The sequence below is a fragment of the Eschscholzia californica genome, unplaced genomic scaffold (assembly GCF_041429995.1).
Source record: "Eschscholzia californica isolate CP2 unplaced genomic scaffold, dmEscCali1.0.p SCAF_4, whole genome shotgun sequence".
In the NCBI taxonomy this organism is placed as follows: Eukaryota; Viridiplantae; Streptophyta; class Magnoliopsida; order Ranunculales; family Papaveraceae; genus Eschscholzia; species Eschscholzia californica.
The window spans coordinates 933,947-958,194 of NW_028238461.1; the positions used below are offsets into that span (position 1 = coordinate 933,947).

The window sequence follows — 24,248 nt, forward strand, 5'->3', positions numbered from 1 at the left end:
CAGACATTCAGACTGTGCCTATTCCGAGCAGGGTTTGAACAACATGGACTCATACTAGTCCGTGGCCCACATGGAATGCTAAGCAAGAGGCGTACAATCTCTCACTTCTTCTATTGCCAAAAGTAGATGAGAGAAAAATGCACCAGCCGGGAATCGAACCCGGGTCTGTACCGTGGCAGGGTACTATTCTACCACTAGACCACTGGTGCTCTGATGTTTATCTCTTATAACTTTACTTAATGTCACTTATCTTTGGATGCAACAAATTTTCTATTACTTCTAATAGTTTACTAAAGAGTCTAAGACCCAACGTGGTGGCACACCGCTTCATTTATCTTTCAAATTCAATTCCGTAAAATAACAATCTCAATGACTTGGGTCGAGAATGAATCAACGAGCGAGTTCACGTAATGGCATTTAATATCTCGATTAGAGCCTACCAATTAGGTGGTACAAAAATCGACAAATTTTCAAGCCTATGATATATTTTTTGTCAGTTTCAAAGACAAATTACTAATTAAAAAAATAGTATGCGTCGAATAAAAGAATCACAAATAAAAAAACTTTAGTACATCTAAAAGTCATATGAAGGTCTCATCAATAATCCCACAAAAAATGTCATATACCCAACCACTTAACTTCCATTTTTTCAATTAGAAAACTATAGATTTAGACCTCGAACTTTAACTTGGATACTTGTCTCTCAAGACTCCCTCCAAAGGCCAAGATAACTTTTTTTTTTGTTGAAAAAGGCCAAGATAACTTACAAAATGAATGATACTCCAATTTAGAAGTAACCCTCAATATAACTTAATTGACTTTTTCTCCCATCAAGAAATATACTACTATAATTCTACATTTTGCTTTCGAAACCATAAAGCAAAACTTATTCCTTGTTTAGATCTTAATAAAAATAAAGCCCACTTTCGAGTTGTAATTTTCAATTTTCACGAATACTATAGGCAACTAAACATATCAATATTACATTGTGAAATTCGAGAACAATAGTTTGTCAGAAATAAGTAGTTAAACTGGTTCTGGTAGTTAAATTAGTTTTACATATTTCATTAGTTCTACATATTTCATTAATTCTACACATTTCATTAGTTGAAATTTCCCCAAATAGATAATAGTTTGTTATCATTTGTTAAAAATTTAAAAACTCAAATAGACTCGTGGACTTGGTAAAAATAGGTACAAACTTCCTTGTGGCCATTGCTAGTTTGAAAGTTTTTATTTTTTGGGTTAATTCCGTTTTGGCCCCCATATTGTGACCAACTCACCGTTTTGGCCCCCAATTGTGTCCGGCAGTTCGTTTTGGCCCCAATTTCCTATTTGGCCCCACCATATTTTTGTAAGCTTCTCCATTATACCCTTATGGCAAATTCGTAATTTAAATGTGTTTTCTTTCTCTTTGTCCACCTCACCAAGCAATTTCCACGTCACATTTGTCCACATAAGGTCGCCGGAAAATGTCGCCGGAAAATGTCGCCGGCGACATCATTTCCGGCGACCACCATTTTTTTTTTTTTTTTTTTTTTTAACTTCTTCTTCTCCAACCATCTCCTTCTTCTTCTCCAACCATCTCCTTCTTCTTCTCCAACCATCTCCTTCCTTCTTCTTCTCTCTCTCTCTCCTTCTTCTTCTCTCTCTCCTTCTTCTCTCTCTCCTTCTTCTTCTCTCTCTCTTCCCCTCTTCTCTCTCTCTCCCTCTTCTCTCTCTGTTAGGTTTCCGGCGAAGGGAAACCCTTCGCCTCTTCGTCTGGATTTTCCAGACGAAGAGGGGTTCCTCTTCGTCTGGAAAATCCAGACGAAGAGGGGTCCTCTTCGTCTGGAAATTCCAGACGAAGAGGGGTTCCTCTTCGTCTGGAAATTTCCAGACGAAGAGGGGTCTGGATCTGGGGTTTTCCCCAGATCCAGACGGTTTCCGGCGAAGGGTTTCCCTTCGCCGGAAACCTAACAGAGAGAGAAGAGGGGAAGAGAGAGAGAAGAAGAAGGAGAGAGAGAAGAAGAAGGAGAAAGAGAGAGAAGAAGAAGGAAGGAGATGGTTGGAGAAGAAGAAGGAGATGGTTGGAGAAGAAGAAGTTAAAAAAAAAAAAAAAAAAAAATGGTGGTCGCCGGAAATGTAGTCGCCGGCGACATTTTCCGGCGACATTTTCCGGCGACCTTATGTGGACAAATGTGACGTGGAAATTGCTTGGTGAGGTGGACAAAGAGAAAGAAAACACATTTAAATTACGAATTTGCCATAAGGGTATAATGGAGAAGCTTACAAAAATATGGTGGGGCCAAATAGGAAATTGGGGCCAAAACGAACTGCCGGACACAATTGGGGGCCAAAACGGTGAGTTGGTCACAATATGGGGGCCAAAACGGAATTAACCCTTATTTTTTTGATGAAAGTAGTTTGAAAGTTAGGTAGGACCCATGGTGGTTTGAGTGAGATATCTCCAATTCAATGGGATAGTAAAATAACACTTGTAGGGACAATGATAGTGTTTTTCTGTCACAACCCTAATCCCATGTGAGTTAGAACTCCATATTTGAGACACATACTTTTGTTAAGTACCACACCATTCACTTATAATTTTCTTTGGTCAAAGATATATTCTAAATCTATACATATTAATGTTGTTAGGTCCACCTTATAATTGAAGAGGCTTGGTGTAAGTTGGATCCACTTTGTAAGGCCTAAATATAAATCTGAATATTGTAAAATTTATCGAGTCCATAATAAATACTGAGAAGCTAAATGGAGAGCGATTAACTCCTAAAAAATAAAGACTGTTGATTTCGTGTAGGTCTGAAATAGGCTTTGACTTATAACTTATTCCGTATTTCTCTTTTTTTGGTGTGGTCTACCGAAAGAGATCAAACCTTGGACAAACAACGGTGGACAACTTCCAACTTTTTGTGGTGTTAAGGCAATTTTCGGAAATTCGAATACAAGTCGGGGCTAAAACAGTAATTTAAATATTCTGTTAGTTTAGACGGTTCTTTTTGGCGGGGGCGGGGGTAGTTGTAGTTGAAAGGCTGATAATAAATATCCAATAAATAAACCACCCAAATACTTATTAACAGCTTTCCCACAATTTCAGGATCACCCTAACGAAACCCTAGATATCTAAAAAAAAACACAATCATATTCAACAGATCGATAGAGAGAGAGAGAGAGAGAGAGAGAAAATTACCCTTCTTTCTTTGACACATTCTATTAGTAGGAATGTGTTATTTATCCACATTCTCTCTCTAGAAACTTATCAAATTCTCTCTCTCTCTCTCTCTCTCTTTCTAAACCCTTTTCTTCTTTTCGGATCATTGATGTGATTTTCTCTTTTGATCCACCCACGTTTGATTACTTTATCAGGATCAAAATCAGAAAAAGAGAAAAGGGGAAGAAAAAAAATGATTCCTCTGTTTTATTTTACTAAACTATTGAATTAAGGTAAAATATCAGTTTCATAAACTTTTTTGCATTTATGATTCTGATAACTTATTTATGAAATTCTTGCTTAATATTCGTAATTGAAGATAATGGGTATCTGGTTATTAAGTTATTTGGGTGAGATCTAAAGAAATTATGGGTGATATTCAATTTTGGCTAGGTTTTCAAGAGGTCAATTCATATACAATTGGAAGATTAGAAAATCATTAGAAGTATACTTTTTATGGGTTTATAATTAGCAGGTTGATTTTGATGGAAAGGGTGTTTGTTTTTATTCCTTTTTTGGCAATTTGATTTTACTTTTTTAATTTTTGATAATCATGGGGTTTTTCTACTAATTGGTTTTTTTTTATTTCTTTTGGTGGGGTTTCAGGAAGAACAGAGAAGAGGGGTGAAAATGGGAGAGATTAGTGGAGGAGAGTGGGATAAAACCTCTCAAGGAGGAGGAAGTAGTCATGAGGAGCGAATCGTGGTTTCGGTGAGGTTAAGGCCTTTGAATTCGAAGGAAATCGGGAAGAATGATGTATCAGATTGGGAATGTGTCAGTGACAATACTGTTGTATTTAGAAGTAACCTTCCTGAGAAATCTATGTTTCCCACTGCATACTCATTTGGTAAGAAACCCCTTTTTTCATTTTCGGGTTTTTCCTTTTCATTTTTGTTTTCAGGTGTTAAAATTTTGTCTAAATTATGTGGAACTAGTTAAACAATATAGTAGAGAATGTGATAGTCCCATATCGTTTGGGAGAGCGTCAAAATCCCAGGGTATAGGTGCTTGCTCAAATTTAGTAAGTATTGAGGGGTTTTGGGTGGCCTCGTGGAGCCTTCGCCATGAACAAAACCCTGGACTTGGATTTGGGTCTCAGAAGCGGAGACAATATTGATGACTGCTAAGTTACGTCGTTAAAGAGACAGTATGGAGGATGGAAATACGGGTTTATTTGGTCCATACTCCCCAGATAAGACAATGAGATTTTTCATAGTTCCTTTGGGATTTTCACAAATGACATTCTATATCTCTCGAGTCGTGATAGATTAATTTCACGCTTCTATTTAACATTCAAAATTTGTTCGGGAAGTATTATGTGCACATTTGATTGAATCACTTGCTGGACAATGTCCTGGCACACTTCATGTCTAAGATATATTTACCTCTCTTTGTTTCTAAATATTTGTTCATTGTAGATAGAGTATTTCGGACCGATTGCTCCACCAGACAGGTTTACGAGGAAGCAGCGAGGGAAGTTGCCCTTTCTGTTGTCAGTGGAATCAACTGTGAGTATAGTCGACCTTTCCTCTATCTCTTCTTGTTTTGTCGATTTTATTTAATACTTATATTGACAATTGAAATCTATTTCACCAACAAAATATTTTCACCAGCTAGCATTTTCGCGTACGGGCAAACAAGCAGTGGCAAGACATACACCATGAGTGGAGTTACTGAATTTGCAGTTGCAGATATATATGACTACATAGAGAAGGTAATAAAAATGCGTAGCCTTTTCCATTAGTATTTAGCATTGCCTCTACTTTCTTAAATTCAGTATCGTAAGCAGATTTTTCCTACTTGCAGCATACGGAAAGAGAATTCACTTTGAAATTTTCGGCGGTCGAGATCTATAATGAAGTTGTTAGAGATCTATTAAGCTCTGATAGTACTCCACTTAGGCTTCTAGATGATCCAGAGGTCAGTATTTCATTTAATCAAATTCACTTTACGAGTGTACTTATCCATGTTAAAATGCCATCACTTTTAACTAAGGAAATCGAAACTTTTCGGTCGAAATGACCGAAATATTTCCATTTCTATACCTACCGAAGTTTCATCAAAACTGAAATTTAATTAAGTTTCTCTTAACAATGCCTTGTCAAGAAAATAAATTTCGAAATGACCGAAATATTTCCATTCCCATGCGCCATGCCTACCTAAATTTCCACTGAAACCGAAATTTTGTTCCTTGCTTTTAACAGAGAGGGACGGTTGTGGATAAACTTACTGAGGAGAAACTGAGAGATTGGGATCATGTGAGGGAGCTCCTTTCTATGTGTGAAGGTAAGGAAATTCTACACGTTTACTTCTTTTACTTGATGATTTTATACACTAATATGCCGGTGTTCCTTGTCATAGCTCAAAGACAGATCGGAGAGACCAATTTGAACGAAACAAGCTCCCGATCCCATCAAATTCTAAGATTGGTAAGGTCCTCTATAAATTCTATATCTGGATACGGATAGTTGGAGGTTCGAAAACGCTTATCTGAGTAGTTGTATAACATTGATTCTTTCAGACAATTCAAAGTTCTGCTCGGGACTTCAGAGGCATGGAAAATTGTAACATACTTGCAGCTAGCGTGGTACGAAAATATTAATTTTTTTTCGGTACAATTCACAGTTTTTTAATGGTACTTCGCCTTAGAACTTGTTGAAGGCAATAATGCTAGACGCATTTTTATGTGCACAGGATTTTGTTGATCTGGCAGGGAGTGAGCGAGCCTCTCAGGCAATGTCAGCTGGTACTCGATTGAAAGAGGGTTGCCACATAAATCGAAGTTTGCTCACTCTAGGAACAGTTATTCGCAAGCTAAGGTTTGTCAAACTTTTTCTTTACTCGTTCGAGAAAGGACCACCGTTTTCTGAATCTACTTATTTTTCACATTCTAAATGCAGCAAAGGAAGAAATGGGCATGTCCCTTATAGAGATTCTAAGCTTACGCGTATACTCCAGTGTTCTTTGGGGGGAAATGCAAGAACGGCTGTCATTTGCACAATTAGCCCTGCACGTACTCATGTCGAGCAATCGAGAAATACCCTTTTGTTTGCTAGTTGTGCAAAACAAGTAGCTACCAATGCACAGGTTAATGTAGTTATGTCCGATAAAATATTGGTAAAACAGTTGCAGAAAGAATTGGCTAGGCTGGAGAGTGAACTGAAGGCTCCTGTTCCAAAATCCTCTAGCTCTGACTCTGCCGCAATTTTGAGAGAGAAGAATCTTCAGATTGAAAAGGTTCGTAGTAATAACATTTGCTTGCTAAAATGTATGTAAATTAGCATGACACGCACTTAAAATTTCACCCTAAGATTTTGTGCTTCGGTTATGCAGATGGAGAGAGAGATACGAGAGCTGAGAGAGCAAAGGGATCTTGCTCAAGCTCGCCTTCTCAATCTGGCACAAGTGGTTGGAGATGATCAAGCTTCAAGCGTTATGGTATTTATTTGTACGAATTCATTTATTAGATCAAAGCCAACTTAATCTGTATTTTCTAACTTCTTACTATCTCGATAACAGTCAGAGTTTGATCAACAACCAAAATGCCTTCCACTTGATTCATGGGAAGACGACTATTCATCAGTGTCATCGGGTGTGGCAGATAATCAATATGCAAATGCAAGTTATACAAGATATACTGCATCTTGGTGCTCTAACGTGCGAAACGATATTCATTTGGACGAGCCATACCAACAGCTTCCAGAAAATGTAGAAGATCAGATTCAAGCTAATGTTGTTTATCCCCCGCTTCCAATCAGCTCCCCCAAGTCTAGTGAATCTGACTCATGTCAGATTGGTGAGGAGGAGATTAGAGTAGACACCGAAGAGGAGGATAAAGAAGAACCGTGCAAGGAGGTTCGATGCATTGAGATGGAAGAGTCAAGCACTAACCGAATCAAAGATCTCGTCAGTGCCTTTTCTCCTCCGGGAGCGGAGGAATGTGAAGCGTTTGTACCTTTGGCGGTGACTACAGATGGAGATACAGCAGATCAGGAAATGGTTTCAACCCCGAAGAAAGGAGAGAGTGATCCGAAACAAGACGATACCGATTTTACGTACATTGACCAACATGACCAGGAACGCCAATGTGTTCAAAAAACAATTGATTGTTTTGTCAATCCGATTTCTGATGAACCACTATCTCCATGGACTCCTGCAGCAGGTTCATCTAGCAGTGGAAGCATACAGTTAACCAGGAGCAGAAGTTGTAAGGCGACTTTCACGACTAACTCATCTTCTCCCTGGTTCAGAAACGGAGAAAGACGCGAGAAACCACTCTATGTGTATGAGAAATGCTACACGGAAATTCCTGAAGACTATCAGAGGAACTTCTCTCCTATAACTTGTGACTCAGAGGTTAAAAGAATGTCAAGAGAAGATTCACAGAATTCTGAACAGAGTTCTTCCATGGATGAGCTAAAATCACTTAGCGTCAAGACTTCCGCCGAAGAGGATATTAGTAGCATTAGTACCTTTGTTACCGGTATGAAGGAGATGGCTAAACTCGAATACCAGAAACAACTTGCTGATGACAAGGTGAGAATGTGCTTATTAGAGTCGGATCCGTCTCATAATCTTTTTCGTTTTCTTTTGTTATCACTTTATGTCATGTCTGACACCGAACATACGTATGCTTATGCAGGCTCCGGAGGAAGAAAAAGAGGCCTTAGAATCGGAAAAGACTGTAAAAGATGTAGGTGTTGATCCAATGCACGAGTCTCCTGAAGCTCATTCGGATTGGGCGTCGGAATTTGAGAAGCAACAGAGAAAGATAATTGAACTTTGGGATTTCTGTAGTATCTCATTGGTTCATCGAACCTACTTCTTTCTGCTCTTCAAAGGTGATGCTTCCGATTCCATTTACTTGGAAGTAGAGATAAGGAGACTAACATTTTTGAAAGACACATTCTCTCGAGGAGATTTCTGTAAAGTGTCGGCCGGAGCTGATCATGATCTCTCACTGGCTTCAAGGTATCCATTTTTCGCCCCTTTCCATCAATTATTTTTCTTCGTTTTTTATTAAAGTTATAGTTCCTTTACCTGCTAAAACTAACAAAAACTAAAATATCTAGTTTTTTTTTAAAAAGTATCACATTTGAATGGTAAAGATACCACTTTGAATTCTTATTCTGGCTTAAGATCAGGAGGTTGCTTGTGAATCTGATTGAAGTAATCCTTCAACCGCAACTAGCGGCGGACCCATTGGTTAATCCGTACATCTGTAACGCCTTAAGCCTTAGCAGTTATCGATATTGTCCCCACTTTCGACACCTGGGCCTAAGTGTGACGCCACAAGCCTTAACAATTATCGGTATAACGGTATTGTCCTCGCTTTAGACACCTAGGTCCAATCCCCATATGTATTGGGTTTTGTTCTAAGCGAAGCTCCACACGCGCCCACCCAAAAGGCCTCAAATGCTCTCCTAATCCATTTGGGGCTGTCACAATAAAAGCAGCCTCTACAACCAGACTCGTAGATATGTATATATGTATGTATGCATATATAACTCGTGCTGCGGTCCCGTTCTTACATTTTTGTTCTAACATTTACAGCAAGAAGGCTCTCCGTCGCGAACGAGAGATGCTAAGCAAGCAAATGCAGAAGAGATTCTCTGAAGAGGAACGACAAAGCCTCTTCACTAAATGGGGTATCGGATTACAAACAAAGCAGAGGAGACTACAACTGGCTCGTCTACTATGGTCAGACACAAAAGATATGAACCACATAACAGAAAGCGCAACCCTTGTTGCAAAACTTGTCGGGCTCTTACAGCCGGGCCAGGTTCTCAAGGAAATGTTTACTCTCAGCTTCACTCCTCGACACACGGCCAGTAGATCCTACAGTTGGAGAAGGAAGTCCTCCCTTCTGTAAGTTGTCGATTCAAAACTTGAATGAGACTTCGAAATGATTCTTCTACTTCAAAGAAATTCTAACACATTTCATATTAGTGTGTAGTTTCTGATGTCGATTCTTTTTCTGAATGTGTTTAAAGGGCTTGTAACTAGCTTAGCAATCTGATTCGTTTGTAACGTTGTTTGGCTGGTGCTTCTATTCGATAATGTTTGATGATTTAACATAAATAGAACCTCCCAAGCTTGGTTTGCTTGTTCTTAACTTTACTCGAACTGATTTGAGTGCATATTTTCGCAAGTAAAGAAATATTCGATCTTGTTTGCTTTTACTATTATGAAAAACAAGTTGGGATTAGATTCTAACATAACTCTTCAAATAGTCATTCATGTGTTCTTAAAGCTTTTGCTACTCTAAAGGAAAGAAGAAGGTGAAACCCACTTTGGTTGGTAACGTGTATGATTTTCCATCAGAAAACAAAAAAGACCATTGTTACAATCTCATCGAAGAAAAACAAAAGGCAGAAAAAAGTTTTAGTTCTGCCTATTTCTTGTCGACTCAATAATCACTTGTTCTATTATGGATGCACATCCTATGAAGTAATTCTAGACATGACCATATAAATATACGCGATAATAAGATAGCTGCCCACGGTCATTGGGTTGGGAACGCAAGAAATAGTTGCCGAGACAGAGACAAGACTTCTTGTCAAAAAGAAACCGTATAAAAAGAAAGAAATCTTTGACGGTTAAATTTGACTAAGGAAATTACAGTGTTGCGGGCCAAATAAAGACTCTGGGCGAATATGGAGGGCAAACATTACAGTTGGTCTGCTCTTGGGGGTTGAATTGAAATGAACACCTAAAGGTTGTGTCCATTGGGTGTGTCCTAAGCTTCAACCAGGGCCTACCACGGGAGGGTTAAAATAGTGCCCGGTCAGGCCGACCCATTGTATCAGAAATCTTAATCCAGCCCCGCCCGCCCGTGGGCCGGACCTGCTATACCCCGAGGCACCCCAGGCTAAGCCAGGGCACTCGGTTGGCCTGTCCGTAAATTTTAAAAGAAGATTAAAAACTTCAATTTGTTTTTTAAAGCTTCAAATTTATTCTTTAAATTTTGTTATAGAAAGAGAAATGATTAAAAAAAAAAATTCTCGAAAAGAGTACATTATTCACAATGGAAACTTCTAGAAACCACTAAAATTTGTCTGAAACATCTCATCCAGATTGAGGAAAAAATAGAAAGACATGAATACTTATAGTGGTGTTTAATTGTTTATTAGATTGGTCTGAGAATAACAAAGAGACGTGAAAACCTAAAACTACCTAAACGATCAGAGTTGATGGGTCGGGCTGGACCAACTGATTTTTCCCCAACCCGAGTTCGTCAGTGTCTGGCCCATCAGACTCAAAATCGAGACCACCCCAGGTCTGGATATAACCCAGGCGGGCTTGATCCGTCTATCGGACCCGCCAGACCAGGCCGTCCTAAAATGGTTAGTTCTTGGGCCTATCTCAGGCCGGCTTGATCCGTCTATCGGACCGGCTAGGGAGTCCTAAAATGGTCAATTCTTGGGCCTATCTCAGGCCGGCTTGGTCTGTCTATCGGACCGGCCAGACCAGACCGTCCTAAAATGGTTAGTTCTTGGGCCTATCTCAGGCCGGCTTGGTCTGTCTATCGGACCAGCCAGACCAGGGCGTCCTAAAATGGTCAGTTCTTGGGTCTATCTCAGGCCGGCTTGGTCCGTCTATCGGACCGGCCAGACCAGACCGTCCTAAAATGGTCAGTTCTTGGGCCTATCTCAGGCCGGCCCGGCCTGATAAGCAACGCTATCTGACGGTGACGAGTATAGTAGAGGAGTTTCAGATACAAGGAAAGAGAGAGAGAGAGAGAAGTTTGGAGAGAGAAAGAGAGGGGAGGAGGAAGGAAGATGAGCGGGTTGTCATACTTAGCAAGAAGAGCAGGTCAGAAGGAGCGAGTGAGGATCCTTTACAGAAAAGCCCTAAAAGATACTCTCAACTGGGCTGTTCATCGTCATCTCTTCTATCAAGATGTAACCTTTTTCAAATTTCACAAAGATCCACCATTTTCGTCTTCTTTCTTGCTAACAATTTTTAGGGTTTCGTTTTCACTTACCATAAGAACCTCTCCTTTTTTTATTTTCAAACTAATCCAATATTCGATCTTCCATTAATCATTGTGAAACTTGATTTTTCCCCAAAATTGTTGAGAGCAGTTTGTTTCTAATAAGTAAAAGTTTTTCTTTGTGAATTGATTCAATGTGGTTGGATTTATGAGTTTTATTATTATGTGTTGTTGAATTCAGGCATCGGAGCTTAGGGAAAGATTTGAGGCCAACAAAAATGTGGTATGTTATCTCAACCATCTAGTTTTTTTTTTTTTTTTGAGTTATTGGTATTGTTAATGACTCAATCCATTACCTGAATTTGCAATTTAGGGTTTGCGATATTCTCTTAAGTTTGAATTCAAAAAATTATCGAAGAGTGAAGTTTTTTTTTTTTATGTTGTGAAAGAGAGGGTCAAAATTGGACAAAATTTGGAATCCCTATACAAGGAAATGTTGTACAATATTAGCAAATCTAATAACTCTAATGAGCTAGTTTTTGGTTCCGGCTTTAACTGTACATTGATTCATGAATTGGATATCGAGATAAAGATTGTTTTTTTTATAGCTCTAATAACACTTATAACATACATCTTAAGGACATTACCGATTTGCAATGTGTATGTTGAGTTGTGACTGATGCAGTTATGAGTAAAGTGTGTTAGAGTTGAATCCGCAGCAATAAGTTTGGTTGCTGCTATGTTTGTCATGTTGGGTTTATTTCTACTAGTAGAGAGAGACAACACCGATTGGATGAAAATGTGAACATCAGAGAAAAAAACAGCTCTTTTCTTTTCTTGTATATATCTACTTGTTTGACGACCATAATTAGGATGTAAATGGACTTTACTCTTTCGTAATTGGGTTACTTTTGTGCTTGTCTGGCATCTTTGATACTAATGAATCCTTCTGTCAGAATAACATATCTTTGTCCCTTGGTCAAAGCACTTGCCATTGGGATCACTGTTACATTAATATGGCTAACCATGTGGAACAATTGTAGCGCTCTATTTAAGTTTGGCCGAACAGTATCATAGACTCGGAAAGTTAGAGTTTACTGCTCATGGAAACCCTTGAGCTTCAAAATTCATATTAATTTTGTATAACTTTTTCTTTTCAGGAAGATCTTGACACAATCGATAGAATGATTGCTGATGGTGAAGCACATTACAATAAGTTTCGGCACCCTGATCCTTACATTGGTAAATTTCATGCAAATTTTCACATGATTATAATCACCTATTATTGTATATTCCTCCTATTTGTTGAGTTGTTTTTCTAATATTCGTGTTACCCACCTTGATAATTATCACTCTTTTGTAACCCCGGAGCTTATTTTGTTGCTTGTAGGCTGAAATTTTGTGTCTGACCTTGTTGTATTGACATATGTATCTTGATGATCGATTGCTCGAAATATTATTTAGAGACTGTAAAGAAAGAATAAATAGTTAATAAAATGTCTGAAAATTTAAGAATTAGGTTAATTACAGTCTACACAGAACGATGGCCATGGTTAAATACTTCTATTGTTTCCCTGAAAAGTCATCCCTTAAATAATTTCGATGTTGTCTTATGAGCATGTTTGTCACTCAAAAAGATGACATAAATACATTCAAAAGTATCCCTTGCTAAATCCATCCAGAGGTAATTATCCCGGATGATCAGTATGCTGCAAAGTTTCCTTTTTTCTGCGTGCTGCATTGAAATTTTCTATACATGTACGTTTTAGTCCATCATGTGAAGTTTGAGTTGACCTTTTCTCTTGATTGCTTGGTGCAGTTCCTTGGGCTCCTGGTGGTTCCAAGTTCACGCGAAACCCAACACCTCCTACTGGGGTAAGTTTGAGTAATTTGTATTCTCGGTAGAAAATGATTAGCTTGCACATTTGCTTATCGATTTTTTGGTAGATACTGTCCTAAACGTTCTTGTATAACAATTTCTGCCTAGCTCTTTTCATTTTTGTACTTCAAAATTTTCTGCCAAGATGGGTCTATCATGCCTTCTTCCTTTCTATGTTTTTTTTATGAAGTTATTATATTTTATTATTTATGCAGATTGAGATAGTCTACAACTATGGGCGAGAAGATAACGACTGAAATATGGATCGTCGTGGTCGTGCAATAATAAGTCAAAATGCTGAGCTATAAACAGTGGTTCATTTGCTTGTGTTATCTGTTTTCATTTTGCTTACCCAAGTTGAGTTAGCATCAGGACCTTCCGAAAAACTCATCTATGAGGAAGAAGATTATATTTTATTTCCATTTTGTATTTTGCCTCCTTCGAGGAACTGTAACCAAAACTTGGAGTTTTAGCCATCTGTCATGAGAAAATTATGCTATATAAATCTCTGTTTGAATTAGATTCTGAAATTTTGTCGAGTTTTTATCGTCTTTCTTGAATGCAAGTGGTTAGTATGAGTTTTTTTGCAAGATGAATGTTAGTGCAGTTTGAATCTGTTTTTTGTTTCAGCAGAGGGAGATTAGGAACAAGCTGATGGCTTGACACTCTTACTGGAGTCGGGCTTCAGCTTGAGGTAAGATTAGGCTCATAGGCTTAGGGTTTAGAGTTACCCAAGGACAAGAGCCTATAGGAATCTGGTTATAGCCACCCCCTAATTCCTGAGCACCTTTCGGATCCAAGCCCAGGCTATGTAACTTCTATGAAGAGAGTCTGCACTCTGTTCAGAAGTATGTTGTGACATCCCAAACCTCAGCAGTTATCAATGGTGTACTCGCTTTTTTAACCTAAGGCCAAGCTTACAGGTACGGGGTTTTGTTCTTGGTGAAGGCTCCACGAGCCCACCATCGTGTTTCTTTTGGAACAACACTGGAGCATCATAAGGAGCTTTCGAAGGACGGATGAATCCCGCCTTCAATAACTCTTTCTCTCTCTCTCTACAAGACAAAAACTCAATGCATGGATTGGTGGTTGATGGTATTAGAGTGAAAGTATTTCATTGGGGAGAGGGAGGGGTTTTTATTAATGATAAGTAGGGTTATCTGTGTGAGTCTCACTCACCTAGTGATCAGTTTCCAGTACCAAATTTATGAACCCCCATTCAAATTTGCATTGCTTTCGCAGTGTAGAGAGAGAAAAAGAACACAATGAAATACTACTGAGGACACATAAACAACCTTTATTGCTGAATTAAATATTGTCAAAGAAAATCATGACAAGCAACTCTATTATTTTGACCATCTCTCCCCAAAACTTTTAGAACCTTGTCACTTTTATACAAAGTTCAATTTGATTAGATTTGAGTTTTTTTTGTCTAATACCTTAGGTATTTCCGTAATAATTTGCGTAAGTAGCCTAATCCTTATTATATTTTCTTCTCTTCTTATCATATCTCTCTGGCTAAGATGACACCACAGTCATTTGGGTCTGTACAGTAATACGTAATAAAATGTCAAAAATTTGGATGATGGGGTAATTACAAAGATAGGAGCATCGAATTCTATGAAAGCCCATCGTAGACATAGACAAAAGGGATGCAGGTAGATAGATAGAATGAACCAAGATAAATTGAGGCTTCATTCATTCCTCCGGCGAGGGACGGTCGGGTCTGTTCACTCATCGAGTTTCGAAGTAGGATAGATAGAATAGGTTCCTCAGGATCTCGTGATAATCTAATTGCTATTTGAATGCTTCCCTCCTTTTTGGGTTTTGTCCAAGGTGGGTCCAACAACTAATTGACATTATTTAACAACCAAATTTGATGAACCCACCATCATCTAATCTTCCAAAATTCTGACCTAACGACAAAAATGGATAAAACAAATCTAAAGTGGTCAAGCAAATCTAATATGTTTTTTCAACAAAAGAGAAGATATTATATGGTCAAGAAAAGCAAAAGAAGTTCTAAGTCCTCAAGAAAAGCAAATCTAATATTATATGCTTCACTATCAAAACTATTTCAATTTTTGTTATTAGTGTATCTATTTCTCAGTCTATCCTGTTATTTAGAACATTAAAATATTAATTACTTACTTTCGCGTTCTAATGTAATTACAATCATAGTTATAATAGGTTGTGGTTTTTTGCCATCCAAAAAAATCATCTCACAAATTGAAAAATTTAGGTGGAGATCTTAGATGTCTTAATCTTCACCACCGGTTTTTATCTCCACCGCAGCAAGAATCTCTTGTGGAGCTACCATAAAAAAAAAAAAAAATATATATATATATATATATATTATTCTTCTTTCTCAACTACCCTTTAGCAAGAAAATTCTTCCTCCTCTCCTCCCTCACACATTCTCCCTCTGTCTATTTAGTTCCCCCATTTAATTATCTCTCCCCCTCTCTCATTTTGCTAGTCTCTCCTAGCAATAAGTTTTCAGTCCCAAATTTATGAACCCATTCAAATTTGCATTGCTTTCACAGCCGTATAGAGAGAGAGATGGAAAATATTGATGGTAAGAGTACTTACTTGGTGATTGTGAAATGGGTGGCCTACTCTGAGTTCTTTGTACCCATTGAGGTGTCATTGTCATGATGAATAATACTCCCTAATAATAAAAACACAACAATGGTGAGTACATACAAACAACCTTTATTGCCGAATTAATTATTGTCAAAGAAAATCATGATTCACTATTTCTGCTCTATTTTGTTGACCAACAACTCAATTATCTTCATCATTCTCTCTCTCCACATTGTTTTTCTAACATTTTCACCTTTGTCTAAAGTTCCATCTATTGAGTTTGATTTCTTAATTTTTTTTTTCAATTTCAATAAGCAACTAATTTTCTGTTTTAGAATACTTGTTAGAAAAATACTTCTTTTTAGACCATAATGGTCCTAAAATCAAGTCCATTACATATCTCTAAGATATTCCAAATGGTAAAATTAAACTTCTCTCCCTTATTTCAAAAATTAAGATTATATCTTCCAAACTTATTTTAGAACCTTCTCCAGTAATTAAGATTACCTCTCTTAAATTCATCTTAAAAAATTGAGATTGTCTACTTGATAGAATTGTTTGTCCGGGCGACTACACTATTTCTATAAAATAAATATGAAATGCTAATCCAAGTGAAGATAGTTTAGGGGGTTATGTGATATGGGATGAGATCAGAAGCTTATTTCCAAGGACAATCAACACACAACGGTCACCCTCAAACCTTTCAATAAACAACAAATGTATACTGAAAATACTCAACAAAAAAAAATAACATATATATACTGAAAAAAGTAGAGAGAGATATGATAATAGTACATTTAGGACCCGCCATTTTATTATACTATCACAATCAATCTGCCTTCAAGATACTTCAAGATTTAGCACATCCACATGAAAATGAACAAGGCACACAGAGAAAGAAAAATGATAATGGTTGGAGACGAGGGTCGAAGAACAAAAAGAAATTGTTTTGTTCAAATTCGACAAAATTCATAATTTCTTTCAAATAATTTGTATTCAAGAAAAAGTTTACTTTCTTTTTTAAAAAGACAGTCTTTTTTATTTTGCCTTTACAACCTTAGTAGCCCTAACCATTGTCAATTGATAAATTCAGTCAGATGGACTCAATTTAGAAAAAAGAGAGAGAACCCATGTCTCAATTTATACCTTAAATTAGGGCTTATTGGTGGGTACCTTACATTGCGTTAATTCAATTTCGGCCACCAACGTGATTAATCCACTGTTTGACCTCTTTAAATGTCTGGTAGTTCGATTTGATTCCCAATAACTAATGTTTTTAAACCTTTTCCCCTATATACCCTTAAGGCTTAAAAGGGAATTAATTCTAAAAAAATCTTCAAACATTTAAATTTGCTGCTCTTTCTTTCTCTCCTCCACTTCACCATCTTCTCCAACAAAGGTCGCCAACTGATCATCTTTTCTGGCGACTTTTAAACAAATCTTTTTTCTGTTGGGGTCCCTCCTTATAATTAAAGGACTCCTAGTTGGAATAGGATTTCCCTTATTCCTTGTTTGGGGAAAAAATAGAAACTTCTATTTTTTCAAGCCTAAAAAGGAATTCCTATTTCTATTGGTAAACCTCCTTATTTATTATTATAAATAGGGAATGAAAGGGAAGAGATTATACACAACAACTTCCAGAACAAAGAGAAGTCAGAGAAAGAGAGATTTCTGAAGTGGTTCTTTCAAGAGAGATTGAAAGAGCAGAATATTGGTTTGAAGAAAAGAAGATTATTAATCTTGTGAAGCAATTTAGTTTGTGGTTATCTTCTTCAACCTTTAGTAATCTAGGATTTGTTCAAATCCTAAGGAGTAAGAGATTTTATTTCTTTGTTTCTTTGTTCAGTTTATCCACCATAGGTTTGGTGAAGAGTTGTCCAAGAGTGTTTCTACACATCTTGAAGAATTGTGTAACCCATTATTTAATTATAGTGGAAGATTTCTGGACTAGGTCCCGTGGTTTTTTACCTTCTAGTTTGGAGGGGTTTTTTGCCACGTTAAATAATCTTGGTGTCTCTACTTTTACTTTCGCATCGTTTATCTTCATATTACTAAACAAGTTAATTAGGTTATTTTTCCTAACATTTTCTTCTTCCTCACTTTTTCCAGACCGGAGACATGAGTTAGTAAAGAGAGAGAGAGAAGAGGAGAATAAATAAGACGAAGATAAAATAAAAATATTTTATATTATTTAGTTTGAAGGTCGTTGAAAAAAGTTGTCGGCTGGCGACCTTTGTCGGAGAAGATATAGAAATGAAGTGGAAGTGGGAAGTGATAAAATGGAGGACAAAGAGAGAGATAAGGTGGATTTAAATGTTGAAACTTTTTTTGGTCATTGAGAATCAAATCGAACTGTTTGATATTTATGGAGGTAAAAAAAAGGTGAACCCAAAAAAAGTTTAACTCTAACATATAATCTACCACGTAGGATGTCACTTAGAGTGTGGTAAGTCATCGTATTATTTTGTAAGCTTACAAGTTGAGTTTGCGCGTACAAGACGTTTTTTTTGTTGTTAAAATTCACCAATTGCTATGGTTTACTTTGGTTTTTTATTTTGTGTAAGATGGGTCCAACGAAAATGACATTCTTTTCTTTGGATAAAGTTCACTAGATAAAAGGGATTAAAAACCAGTCCAAAAGATAACAAAACAATTAAATAACAAAGCATGAAAGGACTAATTAGTAATGAATTAACTTCCGGGGATGACACTATTTAATACCTGAAATTTGGTGGACCAACCATCTAATCTTCTAAATTTGGACCTAGGGAAAAAAATGGATAAAGCAAATCTAATGTGTTGAAAAAGCCATGGACATATTGGCTTTAGTGTTTTTTAACAAAAGAAAAGATACGACTCTATTTTATGGTCAAGGAAAGCAAAAGAAGTACAAAGTCCTTGAATAAGGGAAATGATGCTTCATCACAGAAACTATTTTAATTTTTTTTTTTTTTGTTGAACTAACTATTTTAATTGTATTGATGAGTGAAAATCTGTTTTCCAATCCATGTCTTAATATTCAGAAAACAATAGATATTAGCTAATGACTCAAGGCAGTTTCTATTTTAAAGCGAATCTTCCATCATAGTAGATTGCAAGAAGGATACAAGAGGTCATTAGATTTGGGTTCAGCTTAAACCTTTCGAAATTACTCAAACCGAATCCCATGGAGGTAAACTAAACTAATGTTGCACAAAAATTGAATCGGCAATAGATTAATGCTCGCCTCTAACTGATACCAAAATGTAAAATGATGAACGATAAAAAGAACCCTGGTCAATTTCAAATTGAAATTGGTCACCAACATCAAGAATTTCTCAACTTCTCTATAACTCCGAGTATCAATAACTATTAAACAATTTTTTTGGTATAACTAAAATATATAAGCATAAAAAGAAGAAAAGGGAGCGACTAAAGGTGCCTTTTAAAATTATCTCATCGAAAAAAAAAGTGCCTTTTAAAATTGCTACTTAGATTCTAGAAAAAGGAATTGACTCTGATTAATCCTGTTTAACCTCTGATATCGATAGCGCCTTTTTCGGGCTGACCAATCCGAAAGTGGATGTAAAATTTTGAATTCGAACCAAACTGAAAAGTTACAGACTGCCTAATCCAAGACCATGCTTTGGTATTAACTGGTTCGAGTCGGGACCCGTCCAAAGATACTTTCATAGAGATTTTGGTTTCTTAGAATTTGAGAAGAAAATGAGAGCGTGAAATCAACGTTCTTTCTCTCTTTAACTTCACATTGTGAATGGATGATGATGGATTTGGAGTCAAAATTTGGGCAAGAAGGGAAAAGTCGAGAGACTCGTAGGGGCGCGAATAGCAATTTTGTTAGGCTCCTTTAGCCGGACCCAGAGGAAAATACATGAAAACAGATGAGAGAGAGAGAGAGAGAGAGAGAGAGAGACGCCCTAACGGCTCCTTTAATTTCTCTCTCTCTCACTTGTCTCTAGATTCCAAAAGCAATTCTGTTTTATTTTTGTTTTTCCCAACACCTCTCTCTCTGCCCTCTGGGGAAGTGAAAATCAACTTTAAGATACACAGAATAGAGAGAGAGAGAGAAAATGAAGAAGAGGAAATAGAAATACAGAGAGAAAGAGAGATAAACATTTCTTGACCCTTCAGCACCACCATCACAACCACCACGGCACCAAATGCCATAGTCCACCACCACCACCACCACCACCACCACCACCGGTCCACCACCAATGACGGCGATGACTTCTTCCAATCATCTATTACTATTACTACTGCTAATGTGCTTATTATGTTTCTTTTCCAACTCACAACAACAAAACTACACCTTCAACGAAATCCAAGCCCTAACTTCCTTCAAACTAACTCTCCATGATCCACTCGGCGCATTAAACGGTTGGGATTCATCAACACCTTCTGCTCCTTGTGATTGGAACGGCATTACCTGTTTCGACAACCGAGTTACTCAACTCCGTTTACCTCGTCTTCAACTCGCCGGTCCACTCACTCATCATCTCTCTAACTTAACTCAGTTAACCAAACTCAGTCTTCACTCCAACTCCTTTAATGGCACTATTCCTCTTTCTCTCTCTAAATGTACTCGTCTCCGTGCCGTCTTTTTACAGTATAACTTGTTCTCCGGTCGATTTCCGCCGGAGATTTTTAACCTAACTGATCTTCAAGTACTTAATGTTGCTCAGAATCTTATTTCCGGTGAAATCAATGGTGTTCTTTTGTCTTCGAATCTTCGGTATCTTGATCTCTCTTCTAATTCGTTCTCCGGTGTGATTCCGGTGAACTTTTCAGCTTCTTCTAAGCTCCAGTTCATTAATCTTTCGTTTAATAAGTTTATCGGTGAGATTCCGGCGAGTTTTGGCGTTCTTCAACAACTTGAGTATTTGTGGTTAGATTGGAATCTGTTAGAAGGAACTTTGCCGTCGGCGTTAGCGAACTGTTCATCGTTGATGCATTTGAGTGTTCAAGGAAATGCGATTCGAGGTTTGATTCCATCAGGATATGGTGAGATTCCAAATCTTCAAGTTCTTTCACTTTCACATAATAATCTATCTGGTTCGATTTCTTCTTCATTATTTTGTAATGTTTCGATTAATCCGCCGTCTTTAAGGATCGTTCAATTAGGGTTTAATAAACTCACGGACCTTGTTTCACCTTCAAAAACCACGTTTTTTACTGTTCTTGAGGTTTTAGATCTTCAAGAGAATCAAATCAAGGGTTTATTTCCGTCTTGGTTAATGAATGTATCAACATTAAAAAGTCTTGATCTTTCAAGAAACTTGTTTTCTGGTTCTTTACCGATTCAGATTGGTAATCTATTGAGTTTGGAAGAGTTGAAAGTTGCTAATAATTCACTTTCTGGTAATATACCTGAAGAAATTAACAACTGTACTTCTTTAAATGTTCTTGATCTTCAAGGAAATCAGTTCTCTGGTGGGATTCCTTCATTTCTAGGGCAACTAAATCGATTAAAGATGTTGTCTTTGGGTTCAAATGTGTTTTCGGGATCGATTCCGTCGAGTTTCGGAAATCTCTTTCAGTTGGAAACTCTGAATCTTGAACAGAATGGTCTTACTGGTAAAATACCTGAGGAGATTTTGAGATTGAGCAATTTGACTACTTTGAATCTCAGTGGAAACAAATTTTCAGGCGAAATCCCATCTAAAATCGGAGATTTAAGAGGACTTGTTGTTCTTAATTTGAGTTCTAATGGGTTTTCAGGGAAGATTCCTTCTAGTATTGGGAGTTTGATGAGCTTAAATACACTTGATTTGAGCAAGCAGAATCTCTCTGGTGAAATACCATTTGAGCTCCCAGGATTACCAAATCTTCAAGTTATTTCTCTTGAAGAGAACAATTTGGTTGGTACTGTTCCAGAGGGTTTAAGCAGTTTAATAAGTTTGAGGTTTCTGAATTTGACATCGAATCGTTTCACCGGCGAGATTCCTGCAACTTACGGATTTCTTCGGTCTTTAGTTGTTTTATCTCTCTCCAACAATCACATTTCAGGTACGATTCCGTCAGAGATCGGAAACTGTTCCGATATCGAAGTACTTCAACTCCATACAAACAATCTAACTGGTGAAATTCCGGGTGATCTATCAAGATTATCCCATTTGAAGGAGCTTGATTTGGGTAAGAATGATCTGTCTGGGGCAATACCTAATTCATTATCAAACCTAACAAGCCTAACCATTCTTAATCTCTCATCAAACAACCTTACTGGGGAAATTCCAGAGGGATTGACAAATATATCTAGTTTGAAATACTTCAATGTATCGAAGAACAACCTTGAAGGTGAGATTCCGGTGATGTTAGGTTCAAGATTCGACGATCCTACTACATTTGCAATGAATACAAATCTCTGTGGAAAACCATTAGATAAGAAATGCGAGAAGGAAAGAAAAGCGAATAGAAAGAAGAAGAGGAAGCTGATTTTCTTGTTAGCTGTTGCATTAGCTGGAGCTATTCTTCTTTCATTATTTTGTTGCTTTTATGTGTTTAACTTTCTAAGATGGCGTAAAAAGCTTCGGCAGTCAGCAACAGGAGAGAAGAAAAGGAGTCCGGCTCGTGGGAGTTCAGGAACAGATGGAGGTCGAGGAAGCGGAGAAAATGGTGGGCCGAAGCTTGTCATGTTCAATAGCAAGATCACATATGCAGAAACAGTAGAAGCAACAAGACAATTCGACGAGGAAAATGTCCTAAGTAGAGGAAGATATGGATTGGTTTTCAAAGCTTCTTTTCTTGATGGAACTGTTCTATCGATTCGTCGTCTCCCAGATGGATCGGTCGAGGAAGCCACATTCAAAAAAGAAGCTGAATTGCTTGGGAAAGTAAAGCATCGAAATCTAACAGTTCTTCGTGGATATTACGCAGGCCCACCCAATGTCCGATTACTAGTTTACGATTACATGCCTAATGGAAACCTAGCTACATTACTTCAAGAAGCATCACACCAAGACGGGCACGTCTTAAATTGGCCAATGAGACATCTAATCGCACTGGGAGTAGCCCGTGGGCTTTCATTCCTTCATTCAGTAACAATGGTTCACAGTGATGTCAAACCACAAAACGTACTGTTCGATGCAGATTTCGAAGCCCATTTATCTGATTTCGGGCTTGATCCTTTAACACAACTAGCAACAACACCAGCTGAAGCATCATCATCTTCAACAACAATTGGAACATTAGGGTATGTATCACCTGAAGCTGCACTTACAGGGGAAGCAACAAAAGAAGGAGATGTTTATAGTTTCGGAATCGTTTTGTTAGAACTTTTAACAGGAAGAAGACCAGTTATGTTCACAGAAGATGAAGATATAGTGAAATGGGTAAAGAGACAACTACAGAAAGGACAAATATCGGAATTACTCGAACCGGGTTTACTAGAACTGGATCCAGAGTCATCAGAATGGGAAGAATTCTTGTTAGGAGTAAAAGTAGGATTGTTATGCACAGCTCCAGATCCACTTGATCGTCCATCAATGGCTGATATTGTGTTCATGCTTGAAGGTTGTAGAGTTGGACCTGACATTCCTTCCTCAACTGAACCCACCTCACAACCTTCCCCAGCATAATTCGTGTTACATTCTGGGATAAACTAAGCAGACTCGTTTTATGTGGTTATCCGTAATTTGTGTTTTTGATGATTCTGATCTACTGAACTACGAATCACGACACGTAAGACACTCTTGCCTAGAATCTGACTAATGGGGATCACAAATTTCCCGCCAGAAGCCAGAGAAATGGAACACGTGGGGCACCAGATAAAGTAGCCGTTGAAGTAAGAAAGCCGGGAAAACTGTAATGGGGTTTGGGGAAGAGGGGGGAGAAGTGGCAGGAAGAACTGTGAAACTGTCGGGGTGGTGGTGGTGGTTTTCTTTATTTAAAAAAATAATGACTTTGTTTCGTCTTCTTCCTCATCAAATCTTCTGGTGATTTTGGGGAGTAGAAAACAGAATTAGAAACCCTAGTTAGGTTATGGGATTGTGAGGGCACGTGGGATGACTGATTGATCCCTGAATTTTGATATAGTTGATGCTAAGGAGACAACTTTACTCGAAAGTTGCATCTCTATTTTTGTAAGTTTGTTTCTGGGTTGGACCCCTCAAAACCTGCTACTAGTATTTAATGAACATGAATTGTTTTTCATTTCTTTACTCTCATTTCTACAGAAAGAAAGAGAGGGAAGGGTTGTGACTATTATTGTCATGACAGAGAGAGAGAGAGAGAGAGAGGGAAGGCTTGTGACGGGTGCGGCTAAAGGCCTCCGACGAAAATGTTGTAGGCTTCCGCATTAAGCACAACTTGTGAGAGGACAATAGTCTAGATGCATGTCTAATGATTTTTTTCCTTCGGGTGAAGATCCGTATAGGATTTGGGCTATACCAAAATTTTAGCTCCACAGGCATAAAATGCTGTTGACATACAAGCAAAAATTTGATTTACACCATTACACATCACCTTCTTCTCCAACTGTCGCTGGAATATTTGCTTGGCTCTTTCTAATGAATAGAAAATATGCCATAAAAAAGAAAATTTCTCTTTTCTCTGGGGTTTGTAATTTTAAATAAACATGGTGGAGGAGAACGGGGAGAAAAGCAATTAGAGTGCAATATAAACAGTATCGCAACCACCAG

The 24,248-nt window shown here is 37.7% G+C and overlaps 3 protein-coding genes and 1 non-coding gene across 4 annotated transcripts; 3 read left to right on the top strand and 1 right to left on the bottom strand.

Moving 5' to 3' along the window:
• Window positions 1–138: 138 nt before the first annotated feature.
• On the bottom strand, window positions 139–209 carry TRNAG-GCC (transfer RNA glycine (anticodon GCC)). The gene has a single exon. It is a non-coding gene; the product is annotated as a tRNA-Gly (tRNA).
• Window positions 210–3,005: 2,796 nt separating this feature from the next.
• On the top strand, window positions 3,006–9,326 carry LOC147541256 (kinesin-like protein KIN-7F). The gene is made up of 14 exons (XM_086634073.1): window positions 3,006–3,444; window positions 3,818–4,058; window positions 4,630–4,719; window positions 4,825–4,925; window positions 5,018–5,131; window positions 5,416–5,497; window positions 5,573–5,640; window positions 5,733–5,798; window positions 5,906–6,030; window positions 6,112–6,448; window positions 6,545–6,649; window positions 6,731–7,747; window positions 7,854–8,182; window positions 8,765–9,326. The coding sequence occupies exons 2-14, from the start codon at window positions 3,842–3,844 to the stop codon at window positions 9,081–9,083; spliced, it is 2,970 nt and encodes a 989-aa protein (XP_086490199.1). The 5' UTR covers window positions 3,006–3,444; window positions 3,818–3,841; the 3' UTR covers window positions 9,084–9,326.
• Window positions 9,327–10,866: 1,540 nt separating this feature from the next.
• LOC147541257 (NADH dehydrogenase [ubiquinone] 1 beta subcomplex subunit 9-like) lies at window positions 10,867–13,546 on the top strand. The gene is made up of 5 exons (XM_086634086.1): window positions 10,867–11,115; window positions 11,389–11,430; window positions 12,308–12,389; window positions 12,967–13,022; window positions 13,242–13,546. Exons 1-5 carry the CDS (start codon window positions 10,993–10,995, stop codon window positions 13,281–13,283), a joined length of 345 nt encoding a protein of 114 aa, XP_086490212.1. The 5' UTR covers window positions 10,867–10,992; the 3' UTR covers window positions 13,284–13,546.
• Window positions 13,547–19,487: 5,941 nt separating this feature from the next.
• LOC147541258 (uncharacterized) lies at window positions 19,488–23,760 on the top strand. Its single transcript, XM_086634071.1, has one exon. It carries the CDS (start codon window positions 19,827–19,829, stop codon window positions 23,184–23,186), a length of 3,360 nt encoding a protein of 1,119 aa, XP_086490197.1. The 5' UTR covers window positions 19,488–19,826; the 3' UTR covers window positions 23,187–23,760.
• Window positions 23,761–24,248: the final 488 nt, after the last annotated feature.